Below are 24,548 nucleotides of genomic sequence, written 5' to 3' on the forward strand. Positions count from 1 at the left end.
AGGCATGAAAGCAAGACATTGGCTACCAGCGGATTACTATGGGGTAGATTCTAATACGATGGACATTAGCACCACCATCATCTAAGGTGCAGAAGAAGCAAATTCTATTGCCAACTGGTTAAGTGGATGAATATCCTAGCAGCAATCTTATTGATGAAACTCAAAAGCAATCAGAGGAATAGAGGTCCGCCAAAAATCTTGTTGATGAAGCCCAAAAGCAGCCACCGATGCAAGGGTGCTCGTTGTCGTCATCAAAAACTAATACACTGCCGGCATCTTACCAAGAAAAGCAAATTCCACTAGTTCTAGTGAGCAAGTCCGCAGCCGCTAGTCAAGTAATGGCGGCACAAGTGTAAAGTGGTGCGGTGGTGGTAAATATCCTAGCAGAAATCACTTGGATGAAGTTGAGATGAAGCTAGAGGAGCAAAGGTGTTGGCCTTCGATGGTAGCCAGGAAGTTGCCATCGGATGAGCAAAACATGCAGCCACAGGCAGAGGCTAGCAAGCTACCAATCGTTGAGCACGTGACATATGCAAACATCAAGTATGAATCTAGTTAAAATGTGCACCGTTCCGAACATCTTCAATGACATTTGGACATTTCGATTTTCAATCCCATATGAAGCGCTTGACACCCTTCCTGCTAACTCATGCAGTGCCTAGAAAAAGGTAAAATGTCACAACATGAAACAACTAAGACCAAAATGCCTATATTAAGTTGCTAACAATCTCCTATTGACATAAAAGCTGATAAAATAGTATTTTGATGCATTTAGGGGACTACCCCAGTTAAGGCTGGTCATCAAGCTCCGCCGGCCGCCCCAAAAAATAGGTACCGGGCTCCGGCCGGCCAAGGTTGGCACGACTAGGCCAGATAAATTATTTTTAATATTATTTTTCTTAATATATTCATAGAGTATAGTGTTTATGTTTGCCTCTGCGTTGTGTGTGTGTGAGAGAGAGAGAGAGAGGGAGAGAGTATCGCGGAAAGGAAGAAATAAAGAGAAAAATGGAGGCGTAAAACGGGACACTTTTTAACTTCTGATCACTTTCGTAAATTTGTCATTAACCTTAGAAATTGTTTGAAATTTCAAAAATACCATTGAGTTTGATTTTAATTACATAAAATTGACTGGGAAATCCTTTAAAATTGATTTAAAATAATTTAATATGTACTTAAGGTCATCTAAAAATCCTTAGACTTCTGTTTTAAAATGTTTGAAAATTGATTTCAAAATGAATGATAATCCTTTTAAAATTCCTAGAAATTGATTTTGAAATCATTATATCTCTATCATTCTTTGAAATTAACTATTAATTATCTGAAAGTTGCTTCTAAAAATAATTTGGAAAGCTCAGTTAGAAAATCCTTGAAATTGATCAACGAAAATCCCAAATTTTTAGATTTTGATTTGAAAATCCTCTTGGCATTGACTTGAAAAATCATTTGATATACATCAAACTGAAATTTGAATAACTGGATTTGATTCAAATTTGATTTGGAGCTTGAAATGAACCTAAAGTATTTAGATCTATGAATCCGCTTGCGGTGGACCTTAGACACAGATAGGAGATGGTGCAGTGCTCGATAAGATCCAGATCCATATCTGAAGATGATTTGAATTTTGAATGGTTAATGGTCTGGATATGGTTTGTGGATCCACATTAACAAATGGATTATGGATCTCCAAAGGTCAATAGTTCAAATTTAAAACGTGAGATATATATCTAGAAACAAAAGGCTGGATAGTGAATCATAATTGTGGGTCCAGAGTCCAAGAGAATGAACTTGGACTCTAGATATCAGATTGAGAGAAATAGTTTCGAAGGAAAAGATATTGTATATACCATGTTGCAAAAATTAATTTTGACTATTGAAAAATGGGGAAACATAACTGGGAAGTATTGAAAATGATAGAAAATGAGGCAAAATGATCAAAAGGGGGAAGCTTGAAATTTTTGGAGTGTTTGCATTGGGAGCACGGTACTAGGACATTGTTGGATAAAACCAAGTTCCAAATACTCCTGGACGACTAAGATGAAATGACCATTTTGACCTTTATACAAATTGGAGGTTGACTGAAACCTAAAGTGTTTACATGGACTAGTAAGTACCATTTTTGGGTAAATGGGTGGACATGAAAATATTTGGGAAACATGTTTAAAATTGTTAAAAATACTTGAAACCCGTTTGAAGATAGTGGGAAAATAGCCCCAAAATAAGTAGTACTTAGATTCAGGTGTAAACAAGATTAGAATGAGAATTTTAGGATGTTAATAGATATCCTTCTTTTCCACTCGGTTGGTTAAATTGGGGGTGCAAATTGGCATTAAAAACATGAAAAACGAATAAAATGAAAAAAAAAACAAAAAAACAAAACAAAACTCATTTTTTCTCGTTTTTATATTTTGGCATTTAAAGTAACGGTGTTTTTTTTTAGTTTTAAATAGCTGATTTATTTATCACTTTTTTTGGCATTTTTTCCAAAAAGAACACGTCTTTTCAACTTTGGTCACTATGGACACAGCCATGAGATTTGGAGAGAGAAAGATTAATTCATTCACTAACCCTAATCTCTTTATTATGGAGATTAGGGTAGAAGAGAGATTTACAAATTACATCAACCAAAAATAAAGAAATGTTTAAAGAGATCTCGTAACTATTTAATATTACGAAGAGCCACCTAGAAACGTAAACTCTTCTAATTCAACACTTTCCCTCAAGCTGGAGCATGCATATTAAACATGTTCAGCTTGTCACAACATCTAGAGAAATTACTTACAAGAAAAGCTTTGGTAAAGACATCTGCAGCTTGATCTTCTAAAGATACATGAATAGTGACAATGGTTTCTCCTTGAACGAGATCCCAAATATAATGACAGTCTACTTCAATATGTTTAGTTCTTTCATAGAAAATTGGATTGTTTGCAATGCATGTAGTTGCTCGATTGTCGCAATACATCTTCATGAGAAGAGGAATAGACACATTTAGGCTAGATAGCATGGATTTAGTCCAAGTCATTCCTGCGGTAGCTTGAGCCATAACTCTGTATTCAAATTTTGCACTAGATCTTGACACCACACCTTGTTTTTTTGCTTCTCCAAAATATAAGGTTGTCTCTCACAAATACACAAAAATTTGTGGTAGATTTTCTGTTTTCGATTGAGCCAGCATAGTCAGCATCACTATAGGCCTCCATTTCTAAGGTCTTGCCTTTTGTGAACAAAAGGTCTTTGCGAGGAGACGATTTCAGATATTTGGTTACCACTAAAGCAGCATCCTAATGAACTCTCTTGGGTTTTTCTATAAATTGATTTAGCTTTCCCACTACAAAGCTAATGTTTGGTCATGTCAAAGTATCATAAAGGAGTTTTCCTATAAGAGATCTATATGATTGAGAATTCACTAATTTTGATTGATCATCATGAAGATGTATGTGTAGATTTATAGGTACATTAGCCGGTTTAGCTCATAGCATCCTGGTGTCCTGCAATAAATCAAGAACATACTTCCGTTGAGAGAGAACTACACCTTCCCTATTGCGAGCAACCTCTATTCCCAAAAAATATTGTAGTTGACCAAGTTATTTCTTTACAAAGTGTTTTTGAAGAAACAACTTTGTATCAGACATTTCTTGATCAGAGTCACCTGTCAGGATAATATCATTAACATAAACCACTAAAACAATCATACCCTTGGAAGTCTTCTTGATAAACAGAAAATGATCAAAAGGTGATCTAGCAAAGCCACACTGTGAGACTACTGCAGAGAACTTGTGATATCACACATGATGACTCTGCTTCAGTCCATAAATAGCTTTTTTCAGTTTGGACACTTTTCCACACTCTCCTTATCGTTCAAACCCTGATGATCGTTTCATATAGGCAGTCTCATCGAGATCACCTTACAAAAGACATTGTTGACATTAAGTTAATACATGTGTCAATCATGGTGTACAACCACAGAGAAGATAAGACAAATAGTTCTCAACCGAGTAACAGGAGAGAAAGTCTCAAAAAAATTCACCCCATAAGTCTGTATGTAGCCCTTAGCAACCAACCGAGCTTTGTATCGTTTCATGGAACCATCAAAATTATATTTCACTATGAATACCCACTTGGAGCCAATAATGTCACAATCATAAATAAGGAGGATCAACAAGTTCCCAGGTGTCTCACTAAACTAATGCATTCATCTCATCTTGCATAGCCTGTCTCCATTAGGTATCTAATAAAACTTGTTGGTGACACGTAGGAACTGCATGAGCAGTCAGAGCTTGAATAAATATTTGCATACTTTTACCAACATCGTCAGTAGAAACAAAATGAGATATAAGATACAAAATACATTGTCGTTTGCCACTTGCGAAGAACAATAGGTAAGTCTTCATAGGGATCAAATGGACTAGGTGTACTCACTTCAAATGTACTTACCTCCTGAGGAGCGGTTGGGGAATCATGAGATGGGTCATGTCGACATGTGTAGACCAACGGAGGATCACGAAACTTGCACACTATAGCCGGAGAGTCTCTAGAAGGAGGCTCGAAAAGGAATGACTCCAATGGGATAGGAAGAATAGTAGGTTAGGTGACAGTGGCATCTTAGTAGAGATATGAGATGAACTATAATAAGGCTGAGACTCAAAGAATGTGACATCCGCATGATATAATCCTTTTGAGTTAAGGAGTCAAAACATTTGTAGCCTTTATGGTTTTCAGAATAGTCAATGAAGATACACTTAATGGTTTGGGCACCCAATTTATTACATGTAGGTTCAAGTATATGAACAAAGCATGTGCAACCAAATACTTTGGAAGCTACTAGAAAACAAAGGTCATTGTGGGTACACAAGTTTAATTGGAACCCAGTTGTCAATAGAGGATGAGGGTAAACTATTGATCAAGTAACATGCAATGAGGATGACATCTCCCAAAAAATATGCAGGTAAATTAATATGAGGCATTAGGGAACGAGCCACATTTAAAAGTTGGTGATTTCGGTCAGCTACTCCATTTTGTTGGGAGGGATGGAGACAAGTAAACTAAGGAGAAATGCCATTATCAAAGTAAAACTTCATTAAGATAGATGCCTTAAGCTCAAGAGCGTTATCAGTGCGAATGCTTTTAACATGAATACCAAACTGTGTCTTTATTTCAATAATTAGATTCTTGAGAGTACATATGACTTCAAACTTTTCCTTCAAGAGAAAAACCTAAGTGACTTGAGAAAAATAATCAATGACTAAGAAATAACGAAATTTTGACCTACTAGCGACTCTGCTAAGACCCCACACATCAACATGAAAAAGATCAAATAGTCCACAACTAGACGGACTAAGACTCAATGAATAACTGCTGCAGTTGTGTTTGCCAAGTTGACAGGCTTCACACTAGAATGACTCAGGTATTAAAAGATGAGGAAGAAAGTGACGAAGCTTGGAGACAGGTGGATGACCAAGTCTGAAATGCCACTGGAAGGAGAACAATGAAGTGATTGAGAAGACTGCAATACCCACAGAATTCAACAAGAAATAGATGCCCCATTTCTCATAGCCTCCACCAATCGTCTTTCCAGTTCGCAAGTCCTGACATGAACATAAACCAGAGGCAAATGTAACACGATAATGTAAATCATTAATCAATTGTCCAACTGATAAAAGATTAGTGAGAAACTTAGGAGCATCCAACACATTAGGAATTGTCATAGACTGAAAAATCTTAATATCTCAATAACCTACAATAGGAGACCATCTACCATCTGCAAGTCTCACATGATGTGTCTGAAGTAATGAGTGTAGCATGGTAAACATAAAAGGTCTATTACAAAAGTGCTTCCATGTTCCTAAATCAATAATCAATAATCAACAGATATGACAATGCCTATCATAACTGTAGAGGCCGATAATTGGGTAGATCTGTGAAATAAGAACTCTTCATATTTTAATTTGTTGATATTCATAGTCATAGTCTCAGGATAGATCCAATAGGAGAATGTAAAGAATTCTTACCCTGCTTACATGCAGCATTTCTTCTTATGGATGCAGCGGAAGGACGACAATGTTTATCCCAACATCGGTCTTTCAAATGCTTATTTTCTCACAGTAGATGCACTGAAATCTTCCCCAACCTCCTCCTAACCCTCACCTATGCCTCTCCCTCTAAAGGAACTGCGGCCATGACCTCATGAGGCTACCAAGGCATATACATAAGTATCACTAGAAGATAGAGAAATGGTCACAGCAAGACGACTGAGTCTGTTGTAAGGTTCAGTCTGATTCACGTCGCCAGATTAATGGAAGTCGCCGGCAGCCTGATTCACATCACTTGTTTCAAGTCATTTCTCTGATACCATATTACAACCATTGAGACTTGGAGAGAGAAGATTAATTCATTCACTAACCCTAATCTCCATAATAAAGAGATTAGGATAGAATAGAGATTTACAAATTACATCAACAAAAAATAAGGAAATGTTTAAAGAGATCTCAGAACTATTTAATAAAGAAATGTTTAAAGAGATCTCAAAACTATTTAATATTACGAAGAGTTACCTAGAAACATAAGCTCTCCTAATTCAAGAGACAGAACACACCAAATTCTGCACTTAGATAGTTATAATGGAAGCTTTGAAATTGAATGAGTAAAGCAAGGGACATGAAACCTTTGTCATTTTGAACAAGGAAGGATCAGACTTAATTCCTTAACCTTAACGGATTGAAGTGAGGGTTACATGACCTTGTTGTAGGTTTCAAAAGGTAAAGAAAAAGGAAAATGAATAGGTTCAATCCCTTAATCTGAGTTGATTGAAGTAAGGGAGTCTATCCCTTATGGTTTCGAATGAAGGAAAAAAACACCAAAAAGAAGTCTCGGGTTTAACCGCTAAATATGAATGTACTGATGAAGTAAAGGAGCATATCCCTTACGAGTTTAAAAGGAAAATGATAAAAATACAGTCTCATGTTTAAGCCCTTAATCTGAATGGGTGGAAGCAAGGATGTCAAGTCCTTATATCTTCTAATAAGAGAAGGAAATGTGAAAAGGAAAGCAAAAAGGGTGATTCTTTTATTGTTGGAGTTGAGAAGCTTTTTAAAACAAAAATGTTCGAGCTTGCAAACCATTTCGGTATTGTGGGAAGAAAAGAAATCTTTGAAAGCAGATCCAACACTAAGTCTGGAATATAGCTTTAAAGAACATGCCCAAGACATGAGTCCAGGTTTAACCTTTCATCTTAGATTGACCATTTTCTCTAAGACAGCAGGGAACAATGGAGAGGCATCACGCATTCTTTATTTATTATAAGCATTCAATGAGTGTCGGGGTTGGTCCCTTGCTGCAGCTGTTGGTTCTATGTAAGCGAGTCATTTCCATGTCATTGATGTCGACATAAAATAATTGTGCACTGCTTCGTATAAAATGTTCTTAGAAACAGCCATATGCGTAGATGTTTGCACTTGATGCTTAAGAATTCAAGCTTCATGTCTTTCATGTCTTGGTAAATATTTTTCTGTTTTTTTCCTTACTTTTTATTTTCTTTTGAGTTTTTTGTCTTTTTTTTAGTTTTCTTATATCAGATTTTTTTGTCTCGGCCGAATCGGGTTAATACGATGACACCGTATCGGTCGGCTTAAAGGACCCGTGGGCCGTCGGGTGTTCGCCGTTATCGATCTGAGGGAGTTGCTCGTGATTCGACCCTCCAAGATGCAAAGGTCGGCACTCACGAGACCTGCGCGGTTCAGCTGACCGCCATCCTTTCGTCCCGCCCTCGTTGCGTTGGATCTGTTTTGACTACCAGGAAGGAAAAAAAATCCATTTTCTTCTTCTTGCTCCTTCCCTCGCTTTAGCTCGCGTCGAAGTGCTGACGAGAGGGAGAGAGAAACGTGTTGGGAGTGTCTGAAGGGCCACAGACGACTTGGACTCGCCTTCGACTTGTATTCCAGAAGAGCAAGGGGAAGAGGGAGAAGCGGAGAAGAGCCGTCTGTCGCTCCTTTCTTCCGAGAGAAAGAGGAGAGAGAAAGAGAGGGAGGAATGGCGTACAGGGCGGACGAGGAGTACGACTACCTGTTCAAGGTGGTGCTAATTGGGGACTCCGGCGTTGGCAAGTCCAACCTCCTCTCCAGGTTCACCCGCAACGAATTTAGCCTCGATTCCAAGTCCACTATCGGCGTCGAGTTCGCCACCAGGAGCATCCGCGTCGACGACAAAGTCCTCAAGGCTCAGATCTGGGACACCGCAGGCCAGGAGAGGTCCAAACACTTCTTCCCCGCTCCCTTTTCTTCTGCATTACTCTGCCTTGTTTCATTTTTAAAATTACCACCATCGTCGTCATTTATTGTTCTTAGCTTGTTTGTCTCAGATAGGGAGCCCGAAGGAATTTTCATTGTTATTGACTAGTCCGTCGGTAAGTGTTTTTGAATGCACGTTTTAGATCTTACTTCTCATCCTAAGCTATTATTGACGGTAGGAAAGTAGGGCTTTAGTGCTGAGTGAAATGACGCGAACAAGATTTCGCGTCGTCGATCTTTGTTAGCTAATGCACTATGGTATAATTTGCTGAAGAGAAGTTATATGGAGATGGGTAGTTAGGATCGGTGGTCTACAGTCGGTCAATGATCACTTTGATCAAGCTGTTTTATGCTTCAGAGTACGCGTGGTATCTGTTGCGGTACAAACAGAAAAGATTAATTCTCTGGAGCCTGGATCTACTAAAGAAGCTGGCCTGTGTGCTTAGCACCACAGATCTTTGTAGGCGCTTCATAATGAAGCGAAGTTAGTTAGGCTCCATCGCGTGACTGTTTGTCTCATTGTCTGTCATCGTTTTTGGGGCTTACATGGTGTTGTACAACTTCATTATCAATTATCAAGTGGACATATGGTTATGCACCTGCGAACTTTTTTATGGTGAGCTTATAAGGGGATGGAGAGCCGAACTCATAATGATTTATCAATTTGACACAGCATAGAAGTGATAATCTCTGACCTTTAGCCTTCCTCAGTTCTCTAGCTGCGTTGCCATATGAGAATTCACGGTGTCATTTTCGGTCAGTTGAGCTTATTTCAACATTTTCCTTGTTTGTCTTACTCTAACACGCATCACTGAAATTATGCCTGTAATGTAGTCTTTACTTTCCCCTTTAAATATAAAAGGAAGCGATGCACAGTCCGCATATTACTGTTGCACTAGATATTACGTGAAGGTTACATAGCCATTAGTACACTGACGTCTATGAAGTTCTCGGTTCTGTATTGTTAGAACACATCCTTATTGTGGTCAACTATTGATGTATATACTTTTGACCAATAGTTAAGCATGTTTCACAATCATTTTGGCATTAAATCTTATTAACTCTGCATGATGCTTCGTTGGACTTTTCAGGCAGCATATAAATCCATGTTTCATCTGTGTCTTATCTTCTTGCTTCTAGGTCCAGGATAAGTTAGTACAACCCAGGCTGTTCATTTGTTTGTCCCTTATTAATCTTGAAATTTGGTGATCATTCTGTTGATGCACAGATGAAGAGTATTTTCTGTGTGTATGTTTTTCTTGGAATTATCTGTATTTTTTCAAAATAATGCTAGCTACTATGCAGATTATGCTTATAGCAGTTAGTTCTCTTTTTTTTTTAAAAAAAAAAAAACAACTTTTAGATGCTGTGGCTTACAGTGTTAATCATGTGGGCAAAACTACGTATAATAATTTGGTCATCTTAAAATTTGGTGATTGTTCTGTTGATGCAGACATAAAGAGTATTCTGTCTATGTGTGTTTTCGAAGTTCTGTAAATTTTTCAGAAGAATGCCAGCTACTATGGAGATTGTGCTCATAATTTTTTTTTTAATAAATTTAAACGACTTTTAGATGCTGCGGCTGACAATGGAAAAAACATGGACAAAACTATAATAATTTGGTCATTCCCAGTAGACTCATAAACAAGAATAAGCAAGGTATTAACTGCATATGCTGATTTTTCTGTTGATCCACACATGAAGTGTTGTTTTTATCCCTGGATTGTTTGTAAGTTTGTAAATAGCACCATAGCTACTACGAGGCTTGTGTTCATAAGAACTGCGTTGTTTGATTGATGCACCTTTTAGATCCCATGGGTGATAATGACAAACACATGTACAAAAATATGTACAGTAAGCTTGCCATTTCCCATGAACTCATATCAACAGACTCTTCTAATGTTGATGCTCTGATTCTCGGCAGTAACTGCATATGGTTGTTCGTTACCAGATATTGTTGTTTCACTATCTTGCCTTAAGCTGCATGTGCTGCTGTGTTCCGACTTGTCTGCTGTACTTTTGGACATGTTTTCAATTCCTGCGTCACATGGCAATATAACTGATAACATGCAGCTATATTCTGTAAATTATTTGACCTGTAAGACTAGATTGAAGCTTGTGACCCAATTAAGATGAAACCTCCAGAAGTAATTATGCATATCGGCATACCAATTGATCTATACTTTCCTTTTTCTCTCTATCCTAAGATATCTAAACATACATGAACATACATATGAAGTACTTGAGGAAAATAAAGGAAACATGCATGTGATATTTTTCCTTGTAAGATCAAGTAAAAGGAAATATTAACCCAGTAAAGAAGGGTGGGGGGGGGGGGGGTGGAGAGAGAGAGAGATTTTGGAGTAAAATCACTTAGTCCTGTGTATTGATCAATTTGCAGGCGTGCACACAACTGGCAGCTTTAGGCCCTTTTGGATTTCAAGATGTCAATACTTAGAGCTTGAAGCTCAATTTAACCTTAATTAGTTGAGCAAGTTGAAGGTCAAACACTGCTTTAAATAACAAAAGCTGACTTATGTGTTTGATCTAGCTGTCACTTTATTGGTTCAATAAATTAAATTTATCGATTGGGTGGTTGCATGATTTTCTTCTTTTTCTTTTTCCAGTATATGAGGTTGGCTTGAGCGCAAAGCAGTCATGAGCTTAGTGAAGCTCAACTGAATCAAGCTTAAGTAATAGTTCAGATGCTCATGAACCAAGCTTAAGTGATAAAATATAGGAACAGAGGGACTAAGAAAGAATGAAGTGATTTTATCTCTATAGATTTCATTTAATAGTTAGGCCCATCAAACGCTCAACTCATATGCCTTGAGTTTTATGGTTGTCTCCCAAACCCTGCTTGGACACTTCTCTGTGGTCGACATTCCTCATTTTCTGTGTGTTAATTGTCCTGTATCTTTATGTTTATTTCTCGTTTGTTATCTGCAATACCCTGGCTAAAGAGAAGCAAAGCCTTGACCATGTTGTTCAGTGCTGTGGAAGCTTTGCAATTTGCAGATATTTCACATAAAGTAGACACATTTTCCAGATCGAGAACTTTTCTATTCCTTTTTGGAGGAATAGATCAATAACAAATTGTTTTATATAGGAATCATGCTTCTAAATGTTAAGCATACTTCCAAATTAGTAAATGACAATGGAAGTAAGATGTTGCCTTCTAGATTGTGTTAATGTTGAAGTCTATTTTGACTTTATTTAAGTTTCCACATTTTGTGGGAAACATAACAATAAAATTTTTGATGTGACTTAATTTAATCAAACATACACATGCCTAGGCTCTAGACAACCCTCTTTTGACTAATATGTAGTACCTTGTTATTATCCTTTGTCCTTGCTTGGACACATCTAGTCCCGTTTTGAGGTCCACCACCTAGGCCTGCCTAAACGCTTTTGACTGCATAGCCTCTGCACTTACTACTTTGGTAAATCTTTGCTTATAGAATCATGGATGTTGTTATGTGGTATGATGCTGCTTCCTTGCCACTAAATCTTAGAAATAACATATGTGATAGATGTTCTTGACATGTTTGCAATCATGCCTGAACTGCAGATACCGTGCAATAACAAGTGCATATTATCGTGGAGCTGTTGGTGCATTGGTTGTGTATGATGTGACCCGCCATGTTACCTTTGAGAATGTGGAGAGGTGGTTGAAGGAACTGAGAGATCACACAGATGCAAATATTGTGATAATGCTTGTAGGCAACAAGGCTGACCTTAGGCATCTGCGAGCAGTTTCAACAGAGGATGGAAAATCATTTGCCGAACGTGAGTCAACATATTTCATGGAGACATCAGCCCTCGAGTCCACCAATGTGGAGAATGCTTTCACTGATGTGCTCACACAGGTATATCGTGTGGTCAGTCGGAAAGCCCTTGATATGGGAGAGGAGCCTGTTGCTGTTTCTTTGAAGGGTGAGACAATCAATATGGGAAACAAGGATGATGTATCAGCTGTCAAGAAAGCAGGGTGCTGTTCAGCTTAAGTTTCTGTTGCTTTCTTCTTTTCAATCTCAAGTATCGTCAAGATTGTTGATCTCCTTTTATCATGTCTGTGTGCTTTCATCATAAAGAGTCTACGTTGTTTGTTCTTTTGTATCTTGAAGTAGCAGGTCTGCCGTTCTATTCACCCCAAAAATTTTAGTTTGTGGTGGCTTTTGGATTGTTTTTGTTCTTGCTGTTTTTGGCTAGTCTTCATTCTTTCAATTGTAACTTGGGTTCATGGAATTTGCAAACTGATCGTGCTGCATGAGAAAGCCATATGGTACTGCATTTTTTGTTGATTTTTTTTTTCTTTGAAATTATCAATGCGTGAAATGCTTGGGTACTTGTACGTGCAAGCACCCGCACGAGCATACACTGATGGCTGTATTCTGATCCTTGACACACGTACCTCTTTGTTCTTGTTACTTAGTACAGGTCCAGAACCACTCCTGTAACTAGCTGCTGTTAGAATTGGAGTAACCGCTTTCATAAAGCATGTGACGCCGAATCACTGCCAAACACCTGAAGCGGCAAAAAGTTTGGCCGTTAGATTTGTTTTTGCAATAAAGTAATGAATTTCGAACTGATATAAAGAATATATTCTATAGGAAGTGACAATGTATTGGATTATTTCGCTTTTAGTTATAAACATAGTGAAATGAAACGTGCATACGAATTTCTCCTAATTCAGTAACCAACGCAATCTGCACCATGAATCTCAACGAATGGGTGCATAAACTTGAGCTATTCTGAATTACATTTTTCTTTCTAAGCACAGTTCGTAATGGTTCAAACATATTAAATAGAGGGGGACGGCTAGTTATAGCATCCAACAGCTCAAGTGTACAACCCGAGTTTTTTACTGTAGCTAAAACTTTTGATAAAAGAAGCATAATTTGGAAAGTTCATTTGTGTCGTTCTCAAACGGGCCAACCACTTTCTACCTTTGACTCTCGTGGATTAAAAAAAAAAAAAAATGTATATTCAATATATATAGAGAGGAATTGAAATCAGCCAGAGAACATCTATTGTCGCATGGGTTTTTTAACATTTTGTGAAGCTATAAAATGTAACAAGCAGTGCATTACAAAATGGTAATTCATTGGCCATGGTTTTTAGCCATGAAATACATTAACTACGACAGTTTTTACTGCCCCAAAATATAACAAAAGTATATATATAATGGCAATTCATTGGACATGGTTTTTAGCCATGAAATACATTAATTACGACAGTTTTTACTGCCCCAAAATATAACAAAAGTATATATATATGTGTGTGTGTGTGTGTATAAAATTTGAAATAAGCCAGCTATCTCTATGGCCACTAAAAACCATTGCAAATGTTTTGCAGCCAAAAACCATAGCCAAGCAACAGGCTATAGCAAATTCACCTTTTACAATGGATTTTAATGACACAAAAAAAAAAAACATCCTGTCACAAAGGTAACCGGCTGATTTCAAACACTTTTTCTCTCTATATGCTCCCCCTCCCCCCATAAAAAAAATGAACACACCACATTTTCAATGACTTACTGCCAATTTTGCCACCCCATAAAAATGGGGGGAGTCCCATTTTTTTGTTGTTTTGTTATTAACCCAAGTGGACACCAATTTGGACCTTGATCCACCTTTATATCCAAATCTAAGTCTCATATCCTAGTTCAAAACCAAACTAGATATAAATATAAGCTCCAGAGCCAATTTAGATCCAAATTCAAACCTTAGCTTCATCTTAGATCTAAAATCAAAATCATAATCGCATTTCTGGATCCAATCTCACTTTTGGATCCACACTACCAATTTTGGATCTAAATATAACTTTTGGATCCATTTTGTATCCAAACTGTCAATCTAAATCAAATGCTCTACTTTTGATGTCGGCTTCAATACATTCTGCCCTTTCTATTAAATCAATGAATGACTTAGTTGGAACATTTGAAATCAAACTCCACAACTGTTGGGAAAGATTGTTGGTAATTAGTCCCAATGCATGGAATTGAGATATCGGATCTCGCAGTCTAGTGCATGCTAATTTCCATCTTTGGATGAAATCTCTTACTTTTCCACCTAGATTCCATATGAGATTTCATAGGCTAGTGATTGTCGAAGCAATTTCTACATTTTGGATGAACCATTTGATGAATAGATTGATCAATTTATCAAAGTTTCTGAGCTTTATCGGATTGACATGTTCCCGGTACTATTATGCTGCTATGTCATCCAAACTCTTCGAGAAGCAGCAAAAAAGAGTTCGATGATTGTTTTTCAAAATTTATAGCATTTGGTGAAGAACATGGCCAAATGGGTCTTAGTGTTTCCTTGGCCATCAAACTTGCCGAATTTCTTTGGCAAGTTCTTAATGTATGGAAGCTTTTATAGAAATCTTCACATGTGAATTTTTTTTGTTCATGTCTTTGAATTGAATAGCATTTAGCTTTTTCACAACCTTTTATAGTTTGACCTTTAGAGTTTCTTCCTTTTTTTTCTTCTTTTTTTTTGGGGAGAGTTTTCTAGTTTTCTTAACTACTTTTTCTATGATAGTCTTGTCAGAAGTTTCACTGTCACTTGATAAGATTCTTTGTTCTTCTTCCTTTTCTTTTTCTTGTCAGCATTTACATGTTCCTTGTTGAATTTTAGCATGAAATTGTGAAACCTTTTGTATTCCTCATAATATAATTCAGAGGATTTTATAGTTGTATTGGAACTTGAACATGATTCTTCATTCTTGTTCTCAGGATTGGGTTGTTCCTCAAATTCTATCTCTATTCTTTATCTTCTCTGGTTCTTAGTTCCCATCATAAATTGGATGTTCACCTGATTTTGAAAGAAAAAAAAAGTTAGGTTTGAAAATGCTCTATTGATAGATGTCATTGAAGATGGACAAAATGCTTGATTTAGCATTGTGTAATAGGAGTGAGACAATATTGTTTGATGACTCGATTTATAACAAAGTTTTAGGTTAGACTTTGACTCATAGTTAAGAAGAATAGATGGGTGGATGTCTCTCTACCATTTGGCATAATCACGACCCACAGCTGAACCAAGGACAAGATAGATGTGGGAAAATAGCCCACTACTATTGTTGCGCTAGGGTGTATGCTCCATACCACTCAAGATCATCCAGCTCGTGTTTTGATATCATCAATCTATCTTTTTTGCTAAGAAAACTGATGAAGGTACCACTTTGAATGATATTCCGCTGTGAAATATGACCCTTAAAGCCGACAACCTTTGTATGGGTTGCATTTGTATGATTTCATTACTTTTCTATCAAAGAAGTCACAAATGATGCTTTCCTCATCAACTTGTTACATATTTCTTTGGTAATGCTTCATGTTGAATAGTCTTTCGGCAGAATTTTGAAAATGGCTTGATGGTTACCCCACATGTTTGTAAAACCAAGATTGTAGGGCGAAAACATATCCTCCAATATAATTTGTATCTCTTATTGAAAAATCTTAAGAGTCCTTGTAGGGGAAAGCTAGTGTTTCCATCGCTACAAAGAAGTAGCAAAACTTTGATGTGTCCCTATTTTCTAAAAAGGTAAGCAATTCAAAGGTCCATGCTCTGTTTTTTGTGGTGGAAGAAAATGAGACCAACTGTGTAAGTCATCATTGAGTTATTGTACTTGTTTGTAGTGTTGCCGAAGAGTGTAGTCGTATCAACATACTGAGAAAGCTCATTGCTAAGACTTTCTAGCTGAATATATTGATGCCCATCTTATTCTAGAAGTAGTCAACTTCTCTTTTCAGTAGTCTGCGAACCACCTCTAAGATTTTAACTTATTATTGATTGATGAGGAATTGACTCTCAATCAGTCGTTGGGATCACCTTTTGACTCGAGAAGTAATATTGGAAAAATTCATTTAGAGTGATGCTCATCTTGCCCCATAGAAACTAAAATGTATTGGTTTTTGGATTCCATTTTTTAACAAATGCATGGATCATATTGTCGTTGATAGGTTGAATAACTAAGCTGACAGTTTGTTCGAGATTGCAATTTTTAGACTTGCCCAGAAACATACACTGAAAGGTAAAATACCATTATAGATACTATTGGGGCAAGTAGATTCTAATTGGGAGGTCAACTTAGCATTCACCCAAAAGATGTGAACATATGGAAAAATATTGTGTCATCTGGATATAAAAAGAAAGTCCTAGACATTGATTGTCATTGCTTGACCAAATAGGGATCAAAAGAGAGTTGAGATTAGATTTAAGCATGAAACATGGAGAACATTTCATCCATTTGATGCATTCGTTCAAGCAATTACTTGAAGATAGAAGAGAGCAAATAGCAATGCATGTCTTAGAACTCTTACCTATATGCATTGTTTTTTAAAAATTGTCTTGGAACCCTAACAAATCCAAATTGTTGGTATACCATGTTCCTGGTATTTGTATAGACTCTTTTAGAGTTGTCTTTGGTTTGAGGATCTCTAATTTACTTATTCACTCATTGATATATCAAGGATTATTGTCTATTTTGATACTAACAGGGGACCTTTAAGTCCAATTTGATGGTCCAATTATAAGGATATATCCGAGTCTCAATATATGAGATGACTAGGGCTTGATAGGTAGAGGAATTGTTTATGAAAATTTGAACATTGAAAAATATGTTTATGTCACATACATTTTAAAAGATAGATTTGAAATGTTTAGAAAGTGTACATTGGTCTCATACTAACTTTAAAGGAAGGAGGGGTAGGGTTGATTTTAGGACTAAAGAAGCATGATTTTCTCCTCAACTAGTCCTAGATGCGTGCAAGATGTATGATGCTGGTAGGTATGGTCATGAAGGGTTTTCATGCAATTAATGTTAGACAGTTTGAGAAATGACTTACACATAAGAATTAGACGAATGATGACGAGTCCTACCATGATCACTATCTGTTTGCACTCCTCCTTTGAATAGGGAGGTCACACAAAGCAGTAGAAAATATGATTTGTTTAGTTGAAAAGATTCTAAGAGAAAGGATTCACCCATTAATATGAGGACCGACCATTCATACCATCTTCAACAAGGAAAATCGGTCCAAGGACTAATATTTCTCTTTTTGTACAAGTCATTTGATTGATGATCTTTTTATATGAGTGTGCAAGAAATGGATTTGACTTTGAAGTTCATTTAAAAGTTGGTTGGAAATTTGTAATTCAATTTTAAAGGCCGAAAACTTGCATTTGTTTTGATATTTGATTAAATTTTTAGACTTGATCAGAAATTCTTCTTAACTCTGGTATTTTTTTGCGGATTTGAAAATTGATTTGAATTAAGATTATTGGTTTGATCCTGGGGTAGGAATTTGAATTGAAAATTGGATTTTGGAAATTGGAATTGGGAATAGTTGAAGGTTTAGATTCTAAACCAATTTGAATTTGAATTTTTGGATCTTTGAACTTCTTTTAAAGCTTGAAAAGGTAGGATTTAGAGGCAAAATACCAGTTTAGGAAGACTCAAATTTTGAAAGTTGGAGATGAAATCCTCCCTTGATCAATTTCAAATTTGAAAACTTCAAGTTTTCTAAACCATTTTGGGATTGAATTGATCATTTGTCGGGTTGAGTGATAAACGATGGATCTAAATCTTTGTTGCAATGACTTGGTCATGGGCTAATGGCAGCAACTCTGAATTGGTTTGCTTATATCTTGGCGATTAGTGAATTGTGTGCTTGTATAGCAGGTGAATACATGCTTTGCTAAAGCAAACTATATGCACCATTCAAGCTTCATTCTTTCATCTCTCAATGCATAATAGTTTTGATTCCATAAAGACATTGGAAAAAATTTGAATGTTTGATGACATCTAGATTCATTCTTGATATTGGGATTAAGAATGTGCTTTAGCACATAGTCCTTGAGTATGATTTGATTTTGGATATCAAAGTCTTCGAGATTTGGAATTTTTGAAATCTTCATTTGAAAGATGAATTGTAGAGTTTTAGGATCTTTTCGATCAATTTGAATAAACTCTTTTTGGAAATTGATAATGATTTAAAAAATTTGATTGGTTTGGCGAGTTTTTTGCTTGCTGATCGGAGATTTGATTTCAGCTAATTTAAGCCGAGCTATTAATGGGATTTTGGTTAAAAATCAATATGATTTGCATAAAATTGGTTTTGCTCAAAGTGAGACTTGGAGACCTTAAAGTGTAAGGAAAACTTGGGGATTGTTCGCAAGTAATTGGTCGGTCAATTCAACCTTTCTTTTGAGTTTGAAAATAGCACAAATTTGATTGTTAAAAAGCTAAAATCTCAGATTTCTTATGATTTTAGAGTTTTGAAAAAGATAAATTGATCCCATTTGGAATCTCATTTGAAGGGATCTGATCCCTTGGCGAATTGATTGAATTTTGGCAGCTTCATCTTTCTTTGGGATGGCTTATATATATATTTTGCAAACTGATTTTTATAGTAGCAAAGATTTCTGAAAATAGGAAAATAGGCACATCATTGAGCCAAACATCTCCCGTCCTATTTCAGGTTTTTCTCACTATGGATTCTCACGATTTAGAACTTTTAAAAAAATCCAGTTTTGAGTCTATGGGTAAGCCAATTGAGAAAACTTCATTTTCTCTGAAAACAAGCTGTTGATAGGTTTTCTTTTTTGCCAAAACTGCTTGTATGCATGCATTGAAATGCTTCAACATTTTAACGTGTACATTTTTTTGTGTGGACAGCCCAACCTGGACATCATCACCAGCCTTAATTTAATATTCAAAATCCATCTTGTGCTAGTTCTTCCATTCATCTAATGCAAGAAAACAAAATAAAAGCTTATCAGACGGCTCACTGTGCTCGAGTGAAGGGGACTGAGTAGACTCGATGGAGAGGCACTGCTGGGCTAGGACTGCTGCACTTAGTTTAGGAGCAACAGAGTTAGTTCGGATTTGAGAGCAGCAAGGCTGCTGGTTTGGAGAAGCAGGGAGCTGCGGTTGTGGAGCTATAGCAATGGAGCAGCAATGTTGTTGGGTTGGAGAAGCAGAGTTGCTGCAGTTTTGGTTTGAGAGGGAGCTGCATGCTACGGCGGAGGACAGCAAGGCTGCTGGTTTGAACTTAAAGACCAAAGAGAACTACTGCTGGAAATTGGAGACAACAAAAAGCTCGGCGTCTTGGGGTGGCAGAGCTGTCGGTTGGAGCAGCAAGGAACTGCGGTTGAGCTTGGAGACAACAAGGCTGTCACTATTTGGGGCAGCAGAGAGCTGCCATTGGGAGAAGCAACGAGCTGGTCTGATCTTGGAAGCAGCAAGGCTGCTACAGTTTGCTGGAGCAGGTCGGATGATCAGAGCAGCAGAAAACTGGTCTGGATGTATGGAACAGTAAGACTTATGGGGCTCTGAACTGAGGAGTAGCAAAGACTACTGCAGTTTTGGTGGAAAGACAATAGTGATCTGCTGTTCGAGCTTGAGGACAGCAGCACTAACAATTAGGAGCACCAGAGATGCAGCTTTGGAGAAATGTAGCTGGTCCGAGCTTGGTAGCAAGAAGGCTGCTATTGCTGGAAGACAACAGTCCGTCTAAGGATTCAAGAAATCAGATTCAGTAATTGATTAATAAAATTACTAATTGGTTAGCTATGTCGCAGTAATTGAGGACAGCAGCAACGGCTGGAAGTTGCAGGCTGGAAGAGCACATCCAAGAGCTCTGGCCCTTGAGGCGACCTGACAGAGAGCTGCAGCTGGTGATGGAAGGCTGGAAGCACAACTGCTATTGATGAAGGCTGAAGGTGCAGTAGGGCTCGTGTCCAAGGAGGCTGCGGTGGAGACTTCTACTACAGATGTCTGAGGATTCCAGCTCCTTCCCTTGAGTGGGAACTTAGAATTTATGGGACTTGGGAGGCAAGAGCATTGATGCTTTTGCTTTAGGGACTTGGTCCCTTCAACCTATGAGCTAGGTAGAGTGGCTGTAAAGATTGACTGAAAATCAATCTTCAGCCAAGAAAGCGGAGGAGGAGGGGGAGGCTAACTTCTCCAAGAAGGATCCAATCCTACGAATGGATCAGCTAACTTCATTAAGTAAGCTTTTAATTGTTTTGGTTGAAATCCTTTTCAAAAGAAGAAGAAGAGCACACCTACTAGAGGCTGCTCTTCAATTCAGTTTCGGGAAATGAGTCAACTTTAATTAAGCTGATGCATTTTCAAATTTCAGATCTTTTCAAAAAGATTTGAAATAAAAGAAGAGCACGCCCAACTAGGTAATCCTCAATTTGTTTTTGAAAAAAAATCAGACTTAATTAAGGCTGATCTATTCTTATGTTTGAAATCTTTTCAAAAACAAGAAAATATTTGAAAACGGAAGAAGAGCACACCCATTTGGCCGGCTCTTTGTTTGGTGCTTAAAAGAAAAAAAAAAACAGACCGCTTTCTCTTAAAATTTTTAGACTTCTCAAAAGTATTTGAAAAGAGGAGTAGAGCACGCCCAGTAGCTCTTTGATTGGGCTTTGAACAAAAGAGCTTTTATTAAGCTGATTTAGTTTTTAAACTTGAGATCTTTTCAAGTTTTCTGAAAAGAAGAGATAGAGCACGCCCAAAATGGGCTGCTTTTTTATTGGGGTTTGAAAATGCATCAACTTTAATTGAGCTGATTTTATTCAAAAAAATTAATAGCTTTCAAATATCTTGAAAGAAAAGAGATAGAGCATGCCCAAAATGGGCTGCTGTAATTCAATTTTCTCTTCTTTTTAGTTGAAGAAATTCCAGCTTCACTAAGCTGTTTTGTGAACATTTCCAAAATTGTATGAGAAAGAGCTGGTCCTCAATGAGGTTATCTTTAAAAAAGCTAACTTTTAAATTGGTTTTGAAATTTGTTACAATCATTTGAATGATTTTAAAATGAATTTTGCCTCAAATAAGCTACTCTTGAATGGCCTTGATTTAAATCATTTGTTCGTTAACTAGAATTGCTTAAAATAATTGTATGTGAGAGAGAGAGAGAGACCCAAATGGGTTCTCTTTTGAATGAAATCAATTTTAAATTCTCTTTAATTGTTTTCGTAGTTTGATTTTAATTTCATTAAGGGGAAGTTTAATTTTCACCTTGAAAATTCTTGTATTGAATGACATGGCAAGAGAATTAAATTCTCTTTGAAATTTTAAAAATTCATTGGACCGGCCCCACACGCATGGGCTAAGTGAGTTTAGATTCAGTCAAAGTCCATGGTAACTTTGATTTAACTCCAATTTGGATTATTTTCATTTTAGAGTATATATTTTATCTAATTCTGGTTTGAATTGTATTTTGCATACTCTTTGAGACAAGTGTATGCGAATTGATTGATTTTTCACTAAGTGCAATTCAATTCCTCAGTAAACCAAGTTATTCTTAGTAGTTTGAGTTGCATCATGCGATCACATGCTCTCAAGTATGTAAATTGACTTCAAATAACTTTGAATTAAGGTTTTTGTGATTGACATAGACAGTTTAGTTCATAATTCCAATATTGAGGAAATTAACTAAGTTAAAATTTTAGCTTAGCTTGGATTAGGACTTCAAATCCAAGTGACCATTGAATTTCAGATTGAGCTCCTTTCGCTTTGATCTGTATTGATTTTGGAGCTCTAGCTTAGCTTCGATCAAATTTGAACTCTTGTTTCAAATTCAGTAAGAGTTTAGATTTGCAATTCAAAGCTCTAAGTTGGTTCAGAGCTAAGATTGCAATTGATTTCTAGACTTTACTTTAGGATTGGCTTGGATAGGCATCAAAGAACATTGCTTCAGATTTCACCCTAGAATGTTTTGCAAAATTTCAAAATTACCACTGGGATTTAGATGAAAAAATTTGGGTTCTAATATTTTGACATCTAATATAAGGCAATCTACTAAAGTATGGACGAGTACCTTTCTAGACAAGAAGAGTCTAGGCAGTTCTATTTGGATCAATCTCATGAGAGAAAGGTGACCGAGTTACATCTGCCACCCTGGCGTACGCAATGAGCGTACCCTGGGGTGGATTCTACTGACAACATCTATATTTATTTTCATGCCCAAACATTATATAAGCATGTGCGTGAGATAATAAATATTTATTATATATCAAACAAGTATGAGATAATGTTTATGGGATAACAAAAGATTTATAACATAATGAGATAATGAACTGACTAATGTATGAGATAATGTCCAACATAAGTATGAGATAATGTTTATAAGATAACAAAAAATTTATAAGATATCGAGATAATGCTAAACATAAGTATAAAATAATGTTTATAAGATAATAAAATATTTATGAGATAAAGAGATTAAAGACATATAAATGCATGAGATAGTGCCAAACATAAGTATGAGATAATGTTTATGAGATAACACTCAACATAAGTATGAGATAATATTTATGATATAAATTATGAGATAATAAGATAATGGACGGCTGTATGAGATAACACTAAACATAAGTATGAAATAATTTTTTATGAGATAATAAAATATTTATGAGATATTGAGATAATGCTATAAGCGAGACAAAAAAACAAAAACGTTTTTTTACTGCTTAAAGGGGTGTATTGGTTGTAACGATATGCATATACACGGACTAACAAATTTAATCTTTATCGAATCCTTAAATCTTTTTTTTGCAATTTTCATATTTATCCCTACAAAAGTTTCCTTTTGTATTAATCATATGTTTTTTTTGTCATAATTAAAATGGTGCATGAAATTAAATACGTGAAGGTGGCGTATATAACCAGCTTCAAGAGGACGGCCCAAGTGAGGAGTCTTCCATGTTCTTCCATGATGTGAGCACCATGTTCTGCTTGGTCGCTTTGTTCAATTCCAGCCTTCCACCAGGCAAAAAAGTGGTGGTAGGTTGACCAAAGCTGTCCCAGACGATGGACTCATAAAAATTCCCATGGATCATAACAAGATTACCACTATCTAGAAGAATCGCAGATCTCGAACTTGGAGCCAGAGGTGAAGTCAGTTTGGTAGACCAAACCAAAGATTTTGATGGGGTTTGAAGTACCAACCTGCCATCATCTGTGATCTTGAACTCTGCTGTGCTATCTTGTAGAGGCCTGTCTCCGTTGGCCACCCATACCACCCTCTCATCTCATCTGGTACTTCCTTATACCAGATACCAATATAGTATCTGCTTGGACTACCAAGATAGAAATAACCCAATTCAAAGACCCCATTATCAGAGGTAATAGTCTGACTTCCTGTTAGGGATCGGCCCAAAGAGAGAGTGTCTCCTGAAATACATAAGTGGGCGTGTAGAGTACTGGTGAGCAGAAGGAGAACTCCAAGGCAGTATGACTGCAACACGTTAGCAGATGCCGCTATGCCTTGCGCCATCTCTAAAGAACTTAACAAAGTCATAGGAAGTAGTACGTAGACAATGAAGGGGATCTGCAAGGGAGAGAAGACTAGAAAAATTAATGTCTCAATTTGGTATGGTCATGCCGTTGACCATTTACTGTGAATCTTAGACGCTGCAAACGTATATGAATCTTAATTAGACGCTGCTAATCTTAACTGGACGGTCCCCTGGAACTCAAGCGAAATTCTGATCTTCGTTCTGCATGGTGCAGTCATGCTAAACCAAAGACCATGTTCACCAGCACTGGCAAGAAGACTTACACAAGTCATCTTTGTCTTGTCCAATTGAGTTCCTGAAAGCCTTGGTAAGAGCTGATCGACTATAGACCAAGTTGCCGAGCATGCATGCAGAGCGTTCCCTCAAATTCAGCACACTGTCACAGGTAAAGAATTTGGAGGGACGTGGTGAAGGGTGTTGAGGTGAAGACCTTGAATCAAATTCTGGAATAGCAGTGGGAGCTTTGAGGGAAAGGAAGGAGTTTATGAAACACGACGACGTTTCCCTCTTCCACTTTTCCTGTCACTTTCTCATCATTAAGCCAGAAGAAATCGTCAACGAAAACTCCTCCCCTCATTTAGGAGGTGGAGGTAGAAGATGTTCTATATTTTTTTTACTTTGTGGAGTTCCAGAAACGCATTCCTTAAAAGCAAATCATAATTTCAGCCTCCAAGCATGAAACCATCCGACTTTGTTTGTGCTGAGGTGACCTATCGTTTATAGAAGTGTAGCTTTATAAACATGGCTTTAATCTTTTCTTTGATGCTCTTTTTGTCATATCCTTTTATTGCTACCTTACTATTTTTCAACCAAGTTAAACCACCATGTGTCTAACTGTTCTAATCATATCATTTCTGAATAATTATTCGCTGCAAGTTTGTCACCGGTACTACTTAAGTGTCAGTTACATTTATCATAATGTTGCCCATTTCAGTTTTGCTAA

General features: G+C 36.9%; 2 protein-coding genes across 2 annotated transcripts; one reads left to right on the forward strand and one right to left on the reverse strand.

Moving 5' to 3' along the window:
- Positions 1-7,668: 7,668 nt before the first annotated feature.
- On the forward strand, positions 7,669-12,575 carry LOC116254715 (ras-related protein RABA1f-like). Its single transcript, XM_031630259.2, has 2 exons — positions 7,669-8,243; positions 11,854-12,575. Exons 1-2 carry the CDS (start codon positions 8,026-8,028, stop codon positions 12,287-12,289), a joined length of 654 nt encoding a protein of 217 aa, XP_031486119.1. The 5' UTR covers positions 7,669-8,025; the 3' UTR covers positions 12,290-12,575.
- A 10,403-nt stretch (positions 12,576-22,978) lies between these two features.
- Positions 22,979-23,583, reverse strand: LOC116255231 (G-type lectin S-receptor-like serine/threonine-protein kinase At2g19130). The gene is made up of 2 exons (XM_031631011.1): positions 23,256-23,583; positions 22,979-23,163 (listed from the first exon to the last, which is right to left on the reverse strand). The coding sequence occupies exons 1-2, from the start codon at positions 23,581-23,583 to the stop codon at positions 22,979-22,981; spliced, it is 513 nt and encodes a 170-aa protein (XP_031486871.1).
- Positions 23,584-24,548: the final 965 nt, after the last annotated feature.

Source organism: Nymphaea colorata, chromosome 5 (assembly GCF_008831285.2).
Source record: "Nymphaea colorata isolate Beijing-Zhang1983 chromosome 5, ASM883128v2, whole genome shotgun sequence".
NCBI classification, from domain to species: domain Eukaryota; kingdom Viridiplantae; phylum Streptophyta; class Magnoliopsida; order Nymphaeales; family Nymphaeaceae; genus Nymphaea; species Nymphaea colorata.